This window comes from Vitis vinifera, chromosome 6, assembly GCF_030704535.1.
Source record: "Vitis vinifera cultivar Pinot Noir 40024 chromosome 6, ASM3070453v1".
NCBI classification, from domain to species: domain Eukaryota; kingdom Viridiplantae; phylum Streptophyta; class Magnoliopsida; order Vitales; family Vitaceae; genus Vitis; species Vitis vinifera.
Genome location: NC_081810.1, coordinates 9381253 through 9399646, shown reverse-complemented (window position 1 = coordinate 9399646; position 18394 = coordinate 9381253). Strand labels below are relative to the sequence as shown.

At 36.2% G+C, this 18394-nt stretch overlaps 2 protein-coding genes across 4 annotated transcripts; both read left to right on the top strand.

The window, feature by feature from the left end:
* Positions 1-2046: 2046 nt before the first annotated feature.
* On the top strand, positions 2047-12283 carry LOC100260460 (uncharacterized). 3 transcript variants are annotated; one of them, XR_009465860.1, is made up of 8 exons: positions 2047-2261; positions 7717-7805; positions 7894-8032; positions 10323-10397; positions 10702-10823; positions 10898-11060; positions 11151-11210; positions 11824-11911. XR_009465860.1 is itself a non-coding variant. In XM_059737546.1 (8 exons), exons 1-8 carry the CDS (start codon positions 2157-2159, stop codon positions 11959-11961), a joined length of 804 nt encoding a protein of 267 aa, XP_059593529.1. In that variant the 5' UTR covers positions 2047-2156; the 3' UTR covers positions 11962-12283. The 3 variants fall into 3 exon arrangements, 2 of the variants coding, with proteins under 2 accessions (XP_059593529.1, XP_059593530.1); XM_059737546.1 differs by having other exon boundaries at positions 10898-10973; positions 11824-12283; XM_059737547.1 differs by having other exon boundaries at positions 10898-10969.
* A 481-nt stretch (positions 12284-12764) lies between these two features.
* LOC100255381 (calcium uniporter protein 6, mitochondrial) lies at positions 12765-18279 on the top strand. The gene is made up of 2 exons (XM_002263090.4): positions 12765-13439; positions 17696-18279. The coding sequence occupies exons 1-2, from the start codon at positions 13014-13016 to the stop codon at positions 18170-18172; spliced, it is 903 nt and encodes a 300-aa protein (XP_002263126.1). The 5' UTR covers positions 12765-13013; the 3' UTR covers positions 18173-18279.
* Positions 18280-18394: the final 115 nt, after the last annotated feature.

The following is an 18394-nucleotide window of genomic DNA, read 5'->3' as shown; positions in this document are numbered from 1 at the left end:
GTAGCTCTTTCAATAGACACAACAAGGTGAATCATCATTAGGCCCTCATATGTTGTAAACATTTGTTGTTAACATGAATTCACTATTTGAACCCGTACCTTTGATACAAAAACAACTCATCACAATACACAAATCTTGAATTTATATTGTTTTTGTGTAGCAATGGAAAATGAAATTCGATCCCGGACATCAAACCACTCGATTACCTCTAACCCAACAATCTTATAAAAATGCAAATGAAAACTTTCAAATCTGTTTGTGCATGCATGTTGCAGTTGCAAAAATAGGGTTTCTGCAAACTTTTAATTTTATTATGGCGTCGAAATGTTGTGTTTTGTCCAACACTCTTCTTTTACCTTTTATGAATGTTGTGTTTCGTCCAACACTTCTTTTACCTTTTATAAATGAGTAATGAAGATATTTCACTCTTAATCGACGACTGTTGTAATTTTCCTTCTTTGAATTTTTCTTGTTATTTATCTCAAGGGGTGTGGAGAGGGTACGTTGATGTCATTTTTCCTTTTCGAAATTCCAGCCTTGGAGGTGAATGAAAATATTGTGAAAATCACAACCCTCAACCAACAAATGAAAGCCCAAAAACCAAATCCCTCACACCATAAAAACTTAGGAGATTAAGGTGGTGTTTGTTTTTTTACTTAATTTTAAATAGAATCTTAATGCTTAATAGTGTTAAATATTAGATTGTTTTTTTTTATAGTATTTTATTTCTATTAAGTATTAAAAAGTAAAAAAAAAACCAATATATTATTTTTTCTATTTAAAAAAGTTATATATTTTGGTTTTTTTATTTAATAAAAAATTTATAATAAGTCATAAAAAAAAATAGAAAAACAACAATCTAAATTCTAAAAACAGATTGCTTTTAATAAAAAGCGAAAAAAATAAACACCACCTAAAAAGGAAACTTAAATCCTTAAAATTGTCACCATAAACAAATCATAACCTTGGAGAAAAAGGAAATTTTGGTATTGATCAAAGTTCGAAGAATGAAAAATAATAAAGAATGTTTAGTTGTGAGAAATCTCTCAAAGTGGAGCTTAAGTTTAATTATGTCTCATGTCTATTAAATAATAAAACTATCACTTCCAATTTAATGATTTTTTTTTAATTTATAAAATTAAAGCGTTTGAGAATGATTTTAGGAAGTGTTTACAGTATTTTTAACACTTGAAAATTTTTATATTTCAAATATAAAAAAGATTATAAACACTTTTTAAAATCACTATCAAATGCATTCTAAATGTCGAATATTGCATTAAAATAGGAATTTTTAATATGCATTCGATTTATAATCTTAATTGTTGAAAATATGTAACAAAATTTAAGTAGTTAGATGAAAGTAAATAATTTAAGTAAAAGCATAAAAAAATAATATTAAAGTATAAAGTATGTGAATTAGGAATAAAACTATATATAAGATGTTCTAATTAATCTTGATTTCTTTAAGTATGTGATTTTAATTATTTGATAAAAAAAATTGAAATAATCTCAAATTTGAAAATCTTTAACTCTCTCCGTGATTTTAGCCTAAAAATAATCTTCTCTCCTCAAACTTTTATTAAAATAATTATGCAAATGTAGCGTGGAAATTTTACTCAAATAATCCAAAATAATATAATTGGAGAGAACATTTAATTTTCCACTTTCTGGAGGGCCCACGGAATGGCGGTACGGGCGGCCTGGTGGGAAGGCGACTAAACGCATCCGGCGAGGGCGGAGTAAAGCCCATACACAGAGAACCCAATCCTAACGAATATATCCTCCTCTTCGTTGTTACGTTAGTCGTGATTCTTGTTTGATGGGGGTTCTGCTCAACGACAACCCCTGATATTTGGTCAAGCTCGTCGACCCACGTCTGTAGACTCCCCTTCTCTTTCTCAGCCCCCTAATTTCTGGGTATTGCTCTTCCCATTTATATTCGTACAGTAAAGCTTAATTATTAATTTGTTCCTTCTCAGTGTTTGTGGGTATTATGTGTTCGATCTATTGACTCAATTAGTGATTACATTCTCGGAAAATTTCAGGATCTGATTAAAGTATCTTGTTTCAAAGTATTGGATGGAACAAAATTGGATTAGTTATATGTGATGTACTTGCTGCAGTTTGGTCTCAGTTAATAACTCCAAGAAAGCAATATGGTGGGTCTGCCTTTCCACCCAGCTTTCATGGGCCTTGTCAGTTCAAGCAAAGAATTCCACTGGATGACATCTGTCTTTTTTGGAATGATTTTCTGCAAAATTGTAAGCATTCTTGTTTGGTTTAGTAAAACGTGTTCTATTTGATTGCTTATTAGAATAAAAACATAATTGTATATGCTGGAATAACAATGTGTAGTGTGTAGGCTAAACTACTGCTGGATAGAGTAACTTGGAAGGACTTCTAATATTTTGGATAAGACCTAAAGAGAGGTTATAAATAAATTGATCATAAATTAGCTTACAACTAATTTTGATTCCCTTCCAATTGAATCCAGCTAAACCAACAAGTAAGCACAATAAATGGAGACAAGATAAATTCTTTTCACATTAATTATGTGCAGAACCCTGAAGCATCCTTTGCATACAATCTTGATTCATGACACATGATCCTTGGGGTCCTATTTTTCCTCCGTGCTGAGAATTGAACCAGGAACCTTCCACATTCCCACACTAATCCCTTGTAACTTGAGCCGAGCATCAAGGCCATGATCCCCAAAAATCCTTTACTCGAGTTTTGCAAATCCATGCTGAATTAAGAACCATTTCTTGCATCCCTTCTACTAGATCTCACCAGTTCTTATTGAGATCACTAGAAGCACGGTTTCCTTGCAAGTCACAGACAACTAATGTGAACAGCAAGTTTTGGGGCTTTTTATGTTACAAAATCAATGGAAATCAGGTCTCATGAGAAAGATTGATTTCTGAAGTTGGTATTTCAAAGAGTTTCTTCAATCAATATGTAGGAGAATCAATGTTCTTGGGGCTTCATATTTATGGGCGACAGTTTCATTTGGCCAATTAAGAAACCTTACTTATTACACTATGTACCTGCAAAGATAAACAAAACTAAAAGAATTTTTTTTTTCCCAAAGAAATATTTTAATAAAAAAATTTCCTATTTGAAATTATCTCTTTCCCACTTTTCCCAAATATTGATTTGGTTTTTTCCATTCCTTCCATTTGATATCAAAGGAAGACCTTGTGTTAATTGGAAAATTCACTTCTTTTTTTCATGGGCATCTCCCCTTCCCATTTGTCCTCCCAATTTTTTATTTAAAGAAAACAATAATTTGAGAGACCCAACTTGAACTCTTTGCAAGAAATCTTCCACCCTTGGTTGATTGCATCTTTTTTTTTTTATAATACTTCATGTTGGAAGAAAAACATTTGCATTTAGAGAAGTTGGAGATTTTGATTTAGAATCTCCGAATTTGACTTTTTTAATGTAAGGAATTTATTGCTTTGGTTTAAAAAATTTGTCAATAAAGATTTTTTTTTTTTTTTTTTGTGGCATAAGTTTTATTTTTTTATTTTCTAATACAATTTAAGTTTTTATAGGCTAGAAGCAATATGCAGTTTAAGTTCATGTTTTGAGGGGTATCACTATTCAACTTTTTGTTGTATTAGATAATTGAAGTGTATCACCTCATCTATTGCTTGAGCATTTGTAGAAACGTTTTGTTTGAATGAACCAGACTTCTACTTATGAGTACGTTTTGTCCATTCTTGCTTGCTTGAAGGAAAAACTTCTTATTGTTTTTAGAGCATAATAGAGTGTTGAGGTTTGAAACTAATTGTAGTAAAATTTGATATCACACTCTTTTCATCCTCATCGGTGATATTTTTGCCCCTAGTAATATCATCTTCAATTCCTTCAATAGACATATTTTCATTTGCATTTATTTTTATACCAAGCTCTATGTCATGTGCTCATGTAGCAAATTTTTCAAAGGTGTAAGGTCATATGTCTTGGAGAATGTATAGAAGCCCTTAATGCATACCTTGTATGTACATTTCCACTGTAGACACCTCAAATAATCTATCCTTGCAACCAAGGCTAAGAATGCCATCAATTGATGTAGTCATCAATTAACTCTTCTTTTCATGGCTTGGTATTCATGAGCTCCATCTTGCTTACTATTCTTTAGGTACTATAGAAGCGGCTGAGGAATTTACGCTTCATTTGTTCCCAACTACCAATGCATTCGGTTTGAAGATTCGTGTGTCAATTAAAAGCGTTCCCTTAGATGGTGTGAACAAATTGTTTGACAAGGAGATCATCCTCAGTGCCTACATTGTTGCAAGTTTCGATGAAGTGGACAATATATTGCTTTGACTTTCCCTTTCTATAGAATAAATGAAATTTTAGAGGTTGATAACCCATAGGCATATGTAAGTTATCAATATTCTTTGTGTAAAGTTTAAAGTACATGAGCCTGCTTTGTGACGGTCCACCATACTGTATTATGATAGTGTTAATTATCATGACTTGAAGTTGTTGAACAGATAGTGATGACATTAAGATAGATTTAGTGGTTTGCCTTCCGACATACACTGACTTAGATGCATGTGATGCATCACCTTGAGATGCAGTCTTTGGGGGGTGAGTGAGTCCATGACTTAGCTATGTTTTGGGTTTGTGCCTCAAACATAGTTTTAAAAGGCTCAAGGCACACTAAGGAGCAAAGTCCTCTTGGAACCTGAGGCGCAAGGCACACCTAAGGCGTAGGCTTTAGTGAAGTGAGACACACCCTATTTTACATATATGTTTTTATATAATATAATCAAGTTCTCGAAAATTTTCCTCTATTTTTCCTCTTCTTCTTCGTCATCTTCTCTTTTTCACTCTTTGGAAGGCTAGGGCATTTTTTTTTGTATTTTACAAGTCCAAAACGAGCATATATTGGGTTCTGGAAGAAGAAGAGGCCAAAACGGTGTCGTTTTTGGCCTTTTTTTTTAAAAGAACGAACCAAACGACATCGTTTTGGCCTTCGGAAATTAAAAAAAACAAAACCCTCATTGTTCTCCCTTTGCTACTCTATAACTCGTCATCGAAGGGTGAGAAGATGACCAAAAGAAGAAGAAGAAGAAGAAGAAGAAAAAGAAGAAGATGGCAATAGAGGATAGAGGCGCACCTGTTGGGGGCATCGCGCCTAGTCAAGAGGCGAGCGCCTTGCACGCCTAATTAGCGCCTCTGTGAAGGGACGGTGCCTACAGTTAGGCAAGGCGTCAAAGGGTGGCGTCACTTCACTTGGAGCCTAAGTGTGCCTTAGGTGTGCCTTTCACAACTATAGCCTCAACCTTGTTATGAGGGAGGCTATTTGTAGATCTTTTTCTTCAATGGTTTTTTGTTAGTTTGGCCATAGAATGAGCCATCTTATCTAGTTATTCTTCTACGGGTGTAATGCCTGTTGTTATTACCAACATAATTTTTTTTAGCAAAAGAGATGAGAGGCAAAGATGTCCCCACCAAGCATGCCAAAAATTTGTACGCACAAATTCCAAAGTGTCCTACAAAAATAAGCAAAATTACGAGAAAAATATACGTGTAAAATTATTTGTATTGAAATATTTGTGAGGTACAATATCTGTGGTAATATTTTTTACAAAAAAATATTTTCCTCTTATTTAATCACTTTGATCCCAATCAAAAGGATGGCAATGGAAGTTTTTTTTTTTTTTTTTTTTTTGAAGTTGAAGATCAATTGAGGGCCTAACATGGCTTGTTCGTAAATGACTTTGAGGATGGTGAAGAGCACGTGTGTTGTACTTTCTATGCTTTCTCACACTTGTAAGGATGTCTTGTGAAGCCTCTACTCTTGTGAAGTTGTTTTTCCCCTCCATTGAAGGGGGTCATCATTATTTATAGGTGAGGTTAGGGGATTAAATATGGAATCTCCAAGATTTGACCACTTAATTCAAATTTGGCTCCTTGATTTTAGCTACTTGTCTTCTTTATTTAGGAAATTTGCCAACAATAGAATATTTCTTTTTAATTCACTTTTGACTTCAATTGAGAAATTTATTGCCCTCATTTAGGAAATTTACCAACAAGAGAGTATCTCTTTCTAATTCTCTTTTCAATTTAATTATTTGATTTTATTTTATTTTGCAAGACTTGATTTTGTAGCTTTCCAAATTTCGTCACGTGTCATCTTTTGAATTGCATGTCACATGGTCATGTGCATGACTTACTTGTCAAACCCAAATTTTGTTGAGATAAGGAGTCACAATTTTGAAAATCAATTTTGTGGTAATTTAATCCACTAAAATTTTTTATGTCTACACATTGCTTGATCGATATGGGACAAGGCTTGGATTGTTAGTTGCAATTTTCACACTTGATCAATCAAGGCTTTTTGTCACTCAATTTGAGTGAATTTTATGTTTGACTTAGAACAATCAAGTTATGACATAGACCCGTTGATGATCCTTTTTTTTTTCTTTAAACCAAAGCCTTATTTTTGCATACTTGAATCTTGATGCAATAAAAACAATTCTAAGAATATGAAGAATCGTTTTAATTTTCGTTGACTAAATATTTGTTTTGTGGTTCGCTCACCATCCCTATCATGTACTCAAAGATAAATGCATAGTTGTTTCAATATGCATAATGACTGATGACCTCTTCAAGTCCTAAATGGATGGATTAGATGAAATAGGTATGCTTAGGAACTGAAGTCACAACTTATTGAATTGTGGTCACAAAACCCCAACAATTCTTGTAATGTATGCCATAAAACATGCATCCATTCCCCCACCATCCCCACCCTAAACTTAAGCACTTAAGTAGAACATATTATGCTTATCAAAATGCAAACAGATGTAGGACTTGAGTAGGACATATTGTATTTATCAATGCAAATGGATGTAGTACCACCATTAGAGTGACATCTATTTTATAATCATGGTTTGATAAGGTGGTTTTGAACTCACCTAAGTTTCTTCATGATTATGAAATGATTTGAAATTTTAAAAATTAAGCAATGCCTCTCATAGGTGTAGCACTCCCAAGCCAAGGCTCAGGCAAAGATGTGCCTTCATTACCTCTTGTGGCTTTAACTCCTGAGAATCACCTTACTTCACCTATATTATGTTCCTTCAAAAAAAAAACCTTTGAGATCACATTCCAATCAACCTTTTTATATTTCATCCTTAAGAAAGAAGAATGTTTGTTTTTTTAAGAGAAAGATTTTGGGTTATAATTTTAATTTTTTTCAACAAATAGCAAAAATGAATCAAATATTTATATTAATCTACATGTTTAACCCTAAATGCACAGTATCTTTTGACTTTGAATGGATTTTAGAAAAATGGAAAACAAAGAAAGCTAAAGATAAGTTCTTGGGAAATAATTCTTTGTTGGTGATTCCTTTAATTTAGTAAAAAGATGAATCCCAAAATTTCTCTCTAGCCTAGCTTCAAAATCCAAAATGCTTTCTTCAATTCTCTTAAAAGTTGTCACTAGAAACAAATGAAACTTACCCTTGGTCCTGTGATACACAGTGTATCCTCTTCTCTTTCTTTTTTTCTTTATTATCACTGTGTTATTATTATTTTTATGTTATCTTTTTGTTTTTTAATTATGGTCTGGATTTTCTGTTTCATTTTACATGAAAATAAAAACAAGAATACATTTAACCTCAGCATAAGATTTATGATTTTCCTTTTTTGTTCATAACTTACCTTTCTAAGTGGTCCCTTTCTGTTTTTGAAGGTTTATGAATTAACAGGTCTGCTTAGCAATTTGTGCTTCAAGGGATATACCAAACTTAGCAACACTGAGAAAGTTGAATGGAACAACCGGTGATATTCTTTTGCTTGTTCATCCTCTATAATTAATCCTCAATTGCCTCACAGGCATAAAATTTCATTGGCCCTTTTTCTTGTACAGAGGGTTCTCTACATTCCATGCAATTATTGTGGCAGTTGCTTCTCTCTATCTTCTACTGGTATCAGATCTTTTTGATGAGGATTCTCGTGATGAGTCGATTATTAATAGGGCATCTACTTTATCAGACACCATCTTGGGGGTAAGTTGATGCAGAAAGCAGCATTAGAGGGTATCCTTTGCATGGTTGCTGATCCTCTAAATTAACTAATTTGATTCATCCACCTTGAGATGAACCATTTATTGGACTGTCTATAAACATATAATCATTTTGAGTTATGACAATGGCATTCACAAAGAAATTCAGGCATATTTATCTTAGTCAATGTTTGCAAATGCTTCCCAGATTCCCAGTAATGTCAGTCCGGTGGTAGACAGTCCCTAGTCCAATGGTTTATCAAACTTATAGTGTACTATGTCATCCAACATGTGTGAACTTTGAGAATGATGATATCTCTTATACTCTTGTTTGTGGGTGTCGGTTGAAATTTGAAGAGTTTGGTAAGAAACCATATGTAAAGAATGCTTGCATAATTCTTGTCTGTCCACAATAAATTATGCAGTAATTCATTTTAACCTGAAATGTAGTGCAAAGTCCAATTCTAATGAATTGCTTCATGTTCAACTTTTTGACAGTAAATCCTTTCTCATATCTCATAAGTGATCATGCAAAGAATGTCTTGGACACATTTGGGTAAATGTGTGGAGGACTTGTAGAGATAAGCTGAGATATGAGTGCATAGGGGAGAACATATTACTCTTAATGGACAACAAAATAAGAATGGAGGATTAAGATGGTTTGAACACATCTAAGCAGGTTAAGAATGGCGTCATAACTACAGCAGTGCTAATGTTGACTGTTTATTAAGTTTAGCTAGAGATGGCAAATCAGCACCTAGTGGCCCCAAAGAGTTTCAAAGATACAAAAAATTGGGGCAATCTCTCTTGCACATTATTGTTAGGCTTTTGGAAAATGAATGATAATAGTTTTAGGAATCATATTGTTTCCCTTGACCTCCCTTAAAAGGGAGAATTCCACTGAAAAACTTTTCATACTATTGAGAAGCTCAGTCTTTGCCAAGCAAGATGATGTAATACTTTACTAGCTTATTTGCTTACTGCAGGACACCTCTTAATAGTTGAAGCAGACAAGTGGAGTTCACTGGAAGAGATTAGTTTGAAAGTAACTTTTATGCTGATGTGTCAAATATGAGGAGGTGGGGGCAAAGGATTCTTCATGATCTCAGCACATAAATAGATGTCCTTTCCTGTGGTGTCTTTAGGTCATTAGCTGAATGCTGCTTCTTCTTCTTCTTCTGGATGAGGGGCATTAATAAGTGTCAAAAGAAGGGGTGAACCCAATTACATGGGCTTTATGTGAGAACACACCCTGAAAGTATAGATGCCATATTCCAACAAACAGGCTCTCAATATATTAAAATTAAAAATAAAAAGTAATAATAATAAAAGAAAAAGAGAATCCTTGGACCACAACGGGGTTTTGCTGGGAAAAATTGAAGAAAAGTTTGGAAGGTTAGCCCCATTATGTTTGTTGTGGATTAGTGGACGGAAGAGCTACCAGAAATCTTTTGAAGGCTTGGAATAATCAATTCAATTGTCAAACGATCCTTCTATCTGACTGCTCTTTTGTCCAGATTTTGTTTAGGAGAGAGTTTTACCTTACATATCTCTGAGGACCATTTCTACAGCTTTAGAGGCATTCCTCTTGGCATGATCCTACAAGATAGAAGAGAATTTTGTAGATGAAGTAGGACGCAGCACATGTTGTGGCAATTTGGGGGCATCGTCTTTCTGGAAACATTATACTTTGCTGGATGTTCATAAGGGAAACCAGCCCAAATGGTGATTGAGGTGTTATTGGAGACCACAATGGTAGAATCAGTAGGGCTTTTCTGCAGCCTGTCAGTTCTGGGTTGGTTGTAGAGGTAGAGAACTAGCCTTGCTGGAAGAATTGTTTGAGGTGAAGATCTTGAGCAATTTTTGCCTTAAAGCAGAATTAGACTAAACCTTGGTGCTCTCTTAGGTGATCCAGGAGAAAAGAGGTGATTGGAGATTGGATGCATGGATTCACAATATTTAGATTTCTCATGAGATATGGGATGTTCTTTCTATTGAAGCTCCCACTTAGCAAACTGGCTTAAGCAATGATTCTCCTTCTCAAAGGATCTGTTTGGGCTTCATTCCCCTTAAATCTTGAAGTTATTTGGGTTCCTTGTTTATACTACCAGGGTTTTGATTCTTCCTCTTGTGCTTACCATGAAGGATAGCCTATCCTTTTTGTATCTTGGTGCTTTTGTATTGCAATAAGATGTCTATTTCATGCTGTTGTCTGAATATATTATACTCATTTGATTTTTTTTTTCCCTTTTAATTCTTTTTTTTATTTATTTTTTTTTGGGTTCTTTGTACAGATCTCCATTGGTTATTTTCTGTCAGACTTGGCAATGATTCTTTGGAATTTTCCAGCTTTAGGCGGTCTGGAGTATGTAAGTACAAAGAGAATGCATGCTCAATGTTAGATATCCAATTATTTACTGTTGGAGATTATTTTTCCTTCAAAGTTTGTGACATATCCTGAATAAAGTCATTTCTTTCCTAACTTGGCTGCATCAACTGAATCAATATTCTGGTTTTCTGAAAAAGTTATCAAGGGTTTATTGCTATTACCATTTAAGTTGAGTTGAGCTGGATTGAATTGAATTGACTTGAATAAACTGAGATATTTTTCATTTGGGAACTTGTGTAGATCGCTTATCTTGTTCTCATCATATAGTCATTTATTTTTGTTAGGTCCTGCACCATGGGTTATCCATGTTTTCAATCTTTCTATCCCTCATCAGTGGACAAGGACAGGTTTACATACTAATGGTTCTGTTCTCTGAGAGTACTACTCCCTTCGTAAATCTAAGATGGTAAAGTCAGCACCACAAGTTCTTTCAATGTAATTGGTTGTCAACAGTGAGTGATTTTGTAAATACTTCTGCAGGCACTTGGATGTTGCTGGTCTGAAGAGTTCAAACCTATACATCTGCAATGGCATCGCACTGTTCTTTGGGTGGTTGGTACTGTTCAACAGACTCCAAAACCTCAGTTCTTTTCTGTGCCAAAAAGAGGGGAAAAAAAAACAAAAAAACAAAGCTCATTTTTAGGTGGCTTGCAAAATTGCATTTGCTAGGCTGCAACTCTTCTATTTCTTGTCATGATATAATTATGCTGACATGAACTTCTGATGCCTTCAGGTTGCAAGGATTCTTTTATTCATCTTCTTTTTCTACCACATGATAATCCATTTTGATGAGGTTAGTGGATGCTGTTCCTTGGTTAATTGTATGACAATCAATCACATATTGGATTCTAAATTCGGTCATTTTTTCTTCAATATTGAAACCTTTTGGAATTTTGACCTACAAAATTTTATTATATCTCAATATGATTTGGAGTCGATATTGACAGTTTCATGATTGATGTCAAAAATCAAAGAATATCCAGTGACATTCATATACAAGTGGATTCCAAATCCACAAAATCCTTCAACTTTGTTTCAGTTTTGGCAGTGAGCAAACTGAAATGGCAAACTGGATAGTGTTTGGCTATGGCATCAAAGGGCTACTTTTCGTACTAAAATGTAGCCACCTATTGCAGAATGCTACATGTCCTAACATGGTCTCATGACCCTGTACCTACCTTGCAAATGATCTCATTCCTTGGTCACATTGCTTTGTATCTTGGTCCATATCTCCGTGTTTTAATTTCATTTGTTTGTACCTTCATTCAATGATCTAGATTTTATCATACATTTGAACAGTTTAGATGACATGTTTGGTGTGATACCTAATTGGTACCATAGCATATTCCAAACTGGATATTGTGGCTCAACTCAAATGATCTCAATCCCTCGCTCTTTCTCATCAGGTGAAGAAAATATTTCCCTTGGGGTTCTACAGCTTGCTGATGGTGCCTCCTGTGCTGGCAATGATGAATGCATTTTGGTTTTGGAAAATTGCAAAGGGTTTGATAAAAACTCTTTCTAAAGCAAGACACAGTCAGTGATCTCAGCATCTCAGCATTTGTTGTGACGCATGATGTGCAAATGTATATTACCACGGGCTATCGAGGGTGGTAATTGGTTTCCATCTAAATTGTATATCTTGTACTAGCATGCTTCTTTTCTCCTTGGTGGTATTCTGGGAGCTGTGAACTGAACTGAGAAATGAAAGGTGAAAATTGCAAATGAAGGTCAATATGGTTGGAGTTGCAGCATTTTTTGTTTTATTTGTCAGTGGTCATGCTTTTCTTGTGAAAGAATGTGAATAAAGGCTACCTACACTACTGGTTTGGAATAGAACTTGGGCTATTCTTCTTCCTTACTTTAGCCGACAGTATAATCCAATCAAATTTGGGGAATTGGTACCCATTAAAGTTAGTTGGTCAAAGTGTTCTATGAAATTTAAGCTCTTAAATGTAGATGATGGTATAAAAGTCATCTCTACTTTCAGTAGAGGGGTGGAACTACAAACGTGAGAAGGGACAAAACCACCCTTGGTGATTAGATAAATGTAATTTTGGGATATTTGAAATAAATATAAGAGAACCTAAATGATTTGGAAGTGATTTCAATAAAAATATCTTTTTTTTTTTATTATTATAAATGACTTTTAAATTATTTAAAATAAGAAAAAAAGAAGTAATTTTAGGAGAAATGTCTTTGAAGTCATTATTTAAGAATATGTAGTTTAAACTTTAAAAATGTGCCAAACACCTAACCTTTTTTTTAAAGTAATAATAATAATTAATATAAAAAAAACTCGATTTTGATTTGGAATCACAACCTGAGAATACAGTGGATCACGTTGTCGGGATGCGTGTGGAGTCCAAGACACAGGGACACGGCAAGTGGCACGCGGTTGGAACATTCAAAACTCCGAAACATACCCCACGGTAAAGACGGTTGGAACAGTCAGGTCTCTCTCCCCTTCCCGATCGTTGTGCCCTGAGTTTCTCTCTTATCTTGACAATCAATCACTTCCTCAATATTACACTGGATCTGAGATTCTAATGGTGGAGCATTCATTAATACTAAGGATTGAAGGAAGGAAAGAAACATGTGGAGATGGTCGTGTGTTTTAAGGCAGGGATTGTCAGCGGCCGTTAGGTATGGGAATGGAAATGGCGGAAAGCCAGCTTTCGGATCCTGCGTTCTCTTACCCAAAGTTATGGTGTCAATGTTGTCGTCCACGGCACCACCGCCGCCGCCACCTCCCGCTTCTTCGTCGCCCAGCTTCGCGTCAGGAGATCCGATATCCTTCGCCGAGGCAAAGAAGCTAATGAGACTCGTGAATGTGGAGGCGCTGAAGATGAAGCTGGGAATGGAAGGGAAAGAGGTGATTTGCTATTCTGAGCTTCTCGATGCCTGCGAGAGCATGGGCGTGGCAAGATCGCTTGATGAGGCTGCCGCTTTTGCCCGTGTCCTTGACGAGGCAGGCATCGTCCTTCTCTTCAGAAACAAGGTGTACCTACATCCGGACAAGGTCCGCTGTGCTTTTCCCCACTCTATCTTGTTAATTTTATTTATATTATTACCAATGATGATGAGTAGCAATGGCAAATTGGCAATGATATTATTGCCTCCTCTTCTTCTTCACAGCACTCGGTGGGCACCACGTTTCTTCCTTTTTCTGCTTTCTCTCGGGAGAAGAGACTTTCCCGTTTTGGTTTTTTTTTCCCTCCTTTTCCGTTTCTTTTCCACTTATGTTTGGACTGCTGATGGTTAAGGGCTCAGCTTTACCTGCGCTATCTTTGTTTTGTTGTGAAAATTCAGGGGATGGATGTCTCCACCTCTCTCTCTCTCTGCTTCAGTCTGCCTCAATGAGGCATCTCACAATCCTTTGGATACATTATGCAATGCATAACATAATCTCCCATTTTAGGAATCTTTATTTTAATTCTTCCGTTTTGGGTTGTTTATTTGGAGTTGTATTGTTGCTTTTTGATATTTATATTCTTGAGATCTTCTAGACCTAGAGTTCTAGTCTGTGAAGTCTTCTTGGTCTTCTTGTTTTATGGAAGTGATTGGTCTTTATTTGGAAGTAAATTTATTTTCACTTGCTTTAGCATCTGTAAATAATAATTTACTTTGATTTTGTCTCAGATATTTTTATAGGAGTTTCCATGTTTTCCTATCTTTGAAAATTTCCAAGTGTTCATTAGTGTTGCTCCCGGATTGTTCTACGGGTGTAGCATAGATATTCAGGTTTGCTAGGAGTATCTAGGTGTCTCCCAGGAGAATAGCTCATTGCTTTAAATGAGTTTTCTCCAGTTGCTTCAGGGATGTGGCATAAGTCATTGAAGTTTGCTGGGATTGCACTGGATTCCTCCTAAGAATATAGATGATATGTTGATCGTTGCTTTTTTGGGCTTTCAAGGAGCAACTAGGAGTAGGACTCTCTAGCAGGGGGCTGAACTCACCTTAATTGGATAACCTGGCTTGAGAAGAATGCCAGTATCTTTGAGACAGGTGGAGGACTTCAGCGTCTTCTTGACAGAATTTACTTCTTCTCTCTCTAGGCATCAGTTACTCCTCCCTTATCTAATACTCCTTTGTGAATGATGGTCATGTTGGATTATTGACTTCTCTGTATACAATTAGGAGAATTGTGGTATAGCATGTAGAATGGAAATCCCTTCCAGTAGGTTCTTTTATGCTAAATTTTTGTGGTTGCTTTTTGAAAACCTGGGATGGTTAGGAATTGATATATGCTTAGGGATCATTGTGGCAGAGTGTTTAGAGCTTTTCCAAATGTTTTAGGAGAGGGTTAGCCATTGAGGCAGAGATCCTTCCATTATTGGAAGGTTAAGGACAAAACCATTTGTGTTTTTTTTTTATCTCTTGATGGACAGAAATTTAGCTAGTTTCATCTGTTGAGTGTCGTAAGACAAGCAGAGCTTGGAAGTTTGATGTATTTTTACCCAAAATTATCAAGATTGCTAAAGGCTTGGGTTGCCCTTGAGCTTGGATTCCTCATTTAGCAAACCAGATAGCAGATTAGGGGATGAGGATGCAGCCAGGTTGGAGGTAGCTTTTAGTGAAGAGGAGGTGTTCCTTGCTCTATGAGAACTGAACGGGGACAAAGCCCCTAGACCAGACAGGTTCACTATTGCTTTTTGGCAGTTTAGTTGGGATTTCGTGAAGGAGGAAGTTACAAGTTTTTTCAGAGATTTCCATGAGCGGGGGAAATTTGTTAGGAGTTTGAACACCACATTCTTGGTTTTAATACCAAAAAAGGAGGCGCTAATGATCATAGAGATTATAGACCTCTCAGCATGGTAGGAGGTCTTTACAAGCTGTTGGCTAAGGTCTTAGCTAACAGGCTCAAGAGGGTGGTAAGCCTCACCTCATGAAGTGGTCAATTGTATGCTCGTATATAAGTAAGGGCGGTTTGGGTGTTAGATGTCTTTCTAAACTTAATGGAGCCCTCTTAGGTAAATGGAATTGGCACTTTGTGGAAGAAAGGGGGGCTCTATGGCATCAAGTTATTAATAGAAAATATGGGGTAGAAGAAGGGGGGTGGTGTACCCGTGAAGTAAGGGAGGGTATGGTGTAGGGTTTTGGAAGGAAATTAGAAAGGAATGGCCTTTTATGAAAGACAAATTCGTATTTTTTTTGTAGGGAATGGAAGAAGAGCAAGATTTTGGAAGGATAGGTGGTGTGGAGACGAGGCTCTAAGCATTTCTTTTCCTTCTTTGTACGCTTTGTCGACTTCCAAAGAGGCTTGGGTGGCGGAGGTTTGGGATACTTTGGGGGAGGATGGGGACTGAAACCCACATTTTTTTTAGATTGTTTAATGATTGGAAGTTGGAGGTGGTAGAGAGATTCCTTTTCTCTTTGCAAGTGAAGAGAGTGGCTATTAATTTGGAGGAAAAGTTACGGTGGAAGGAGGAAAAGGGTGGTAATTTTTCCGTTAAATCCTTTTATAGTGCTTTAGAGGGGTAGCAGCACAGTCCCGTTTCCGAAAAATATTATTTGGAGCCCATTTGTTCCTACTAAGGTTGGTTTTTTTGCTTGGGAACCCACTTGGGGTAAAGCTCTAACTTTGGACCAACTAAAGAAGAGGGGTTGGGCACTTCCGAACAGATGTTATCTGTGGGGCTGCCGAAGAGTCTATAAATCGTCTTTTAATTCATTGCACCAAGGCTAGGGTTTTATGGGACTTGTTATTTAACCTTTTTGGGGTACTTTGGGTTCTTCCTTCATCAGTAAAGGAGATTCTTCTCAGGTGGTATGGGCAGTTTGTGGGCAAGAAACGGGTAAAGGTTTGGAAAGTAGCCCCTTTATGCCTTTTTTGGACAGTTTGGAAGGAAAGAAACAGGGTTGCATTTGAAAATGAGGATTTTTCGATCCAAAGGATGAAATTTTCTTTTGTTATCAATTTGTGGTCTTGGTCCAAGTGTAATATTGTTGATGGGCCTAATTCTTTATTTAACTTTTTTGTGTGGGTGGGTCTTAGATGAGGGTGGGTAAGTTTTTGTTTCCCTCTTTTGTTTTTAGCCTTTAGGTGCCTGTTGTATACCTCCTGCATGCTTTGGGCTTGCTGTTGAGTGCCCTGTTTCTTATAATATACTCTTTTCTGCGTCTTTGACTATCAAAAAAAAAAAAAAAAAAGTGGTGAAATTCCTGCTTAAGAGGTTTTATGCCACCTTGTCGTTTGCTTTTCTGTTTATTCATCTCTATCTCTTTCTGCACTTTTTGGTCAGTATCTTCCTGAAGGACAGCCCATCTTTCTGATACTCTCAAATTCTTTCTAATAAATTGTTTCTGATAGATGTAATTTATATTTCGCAGAGGTTTGGTGGCTAGATGCCATTTATGGTCTTCTAATTTTGTCAAGAGTCAATTGATTAGTAATTGACCAATACTAGCCAGGAGAGTGAAAGCTTTCTAGGTATATCTTTGAAGGGAAGCTTGGCAAGTCTTTGAAATTGTATGATTTATGATGCACACAGATAATATATCACTTATATTATTTCCATCGTATTTCAACTTGACCATCATGGACTACTCTGTATGGATCTTTCACACCAGAGCACTCACAGAGAGGAACTTGGAACATAGGCACAAATGTATGGTCTAACTTACTGCATTCATCAACATGTGCTTGTAAGCTGTTTATCCTAGACCACGAGGGTTGCCATGTCCAACACCTTTTTCTTTACCCTATTATCTACAAAACATAGCCCACAGTTTGCAGCTAATTCAGTTTTCTTTGTTGGTCATTCCCTCATCATTTTGCTTGTCATCAATACCCAGCTGTGTAGCAATCCTACAAGTTATGCTTACCTCAGTTCCTACTTCATTTAGTTTCTTCTTCTCACATCCTTTTAGTCATGTTGTTGTAATCAGCATGGTGCACAGCTTGTTTGAAAATGCTGTTTGGAAACAAATTTCAAGCACAAGAAGAGCTTTGTTTCTGGTTTCAAAAGCATTTTTCAATTTTATTTACATAAATAGAAACCGTGAAAACTTTTTATAACATAGCTTCTATTGCTTTGGCTTGCACAAATCAAGGAAATGAAAATTCAGAAACAACCTCCAAGATTTCCAGAAAACTTGTGTACAAGGGGAAATAAACATAAACTTTCTGAAGCACAAGCTAAACATGTTCTTTTACATCATTTTCATTATGTTTTCAATGAGGAGAGCAATTTTTCATATCCAAAATCAGATGCAGTCTTAATAGAAATGCTAATGTTGGTCTATTTTGCTCAATCTTATGTTCCATGTGTTCAGGTTGTGGATCTGGTTAGAAGAGCAATGCCCTTGGCCCTAGCACCAGAAGATGACCCTAGGAGGGATGAACTGAAAAGGCTGCAGGAGAAGAAGGAAGAAATTGACAGGCTGGCACATAAGCAGGTCCGTCGTATCCTCTGGTCAGGTCTGGGGTTGACTATGGCACAAGTCGGACTGTTCTTTCGGTTAACATTCTGGGAATTCTCATGGGATGTCATGGAGCCCATTGCATTTTTCACAACCACCGCAGGTATAATTGTAGGTTATGCTTACTTCCTGATCACTTCAAATGACCCCACATACCAAGACATGGTGAAAAGGCTCTTCCTCTCAAGGCAGAGGAAGCTGTTCAAGAAGCACAATTTTGATATTGACAGATTTTTGGAATTACAAAAAACATGCAAGTCGCCACTAGATGTCTCTGCCTATGTCAAAAGTCGCAGGACAGAACTAGAGGACGCTTTACATGGGAATTAATACCCCCTCTGTCATCGTTTTTTGTCTTTCTATCTTCATAATCTTTCCATTTCCTTTTGCTGTGGATGTTTTTGAAATCTTGCATTAGAATTTATCTTATTTTCCATCTAGCCGCTCCCCCCTCCCCTTTCCTATTCAGCAGGGGAAATGTTTTACTGAACATGCTGCTGGTGCGTTCCTGAGCCTGCTTTTCAGTTCTCATCACATGGAACCGAAACAGAT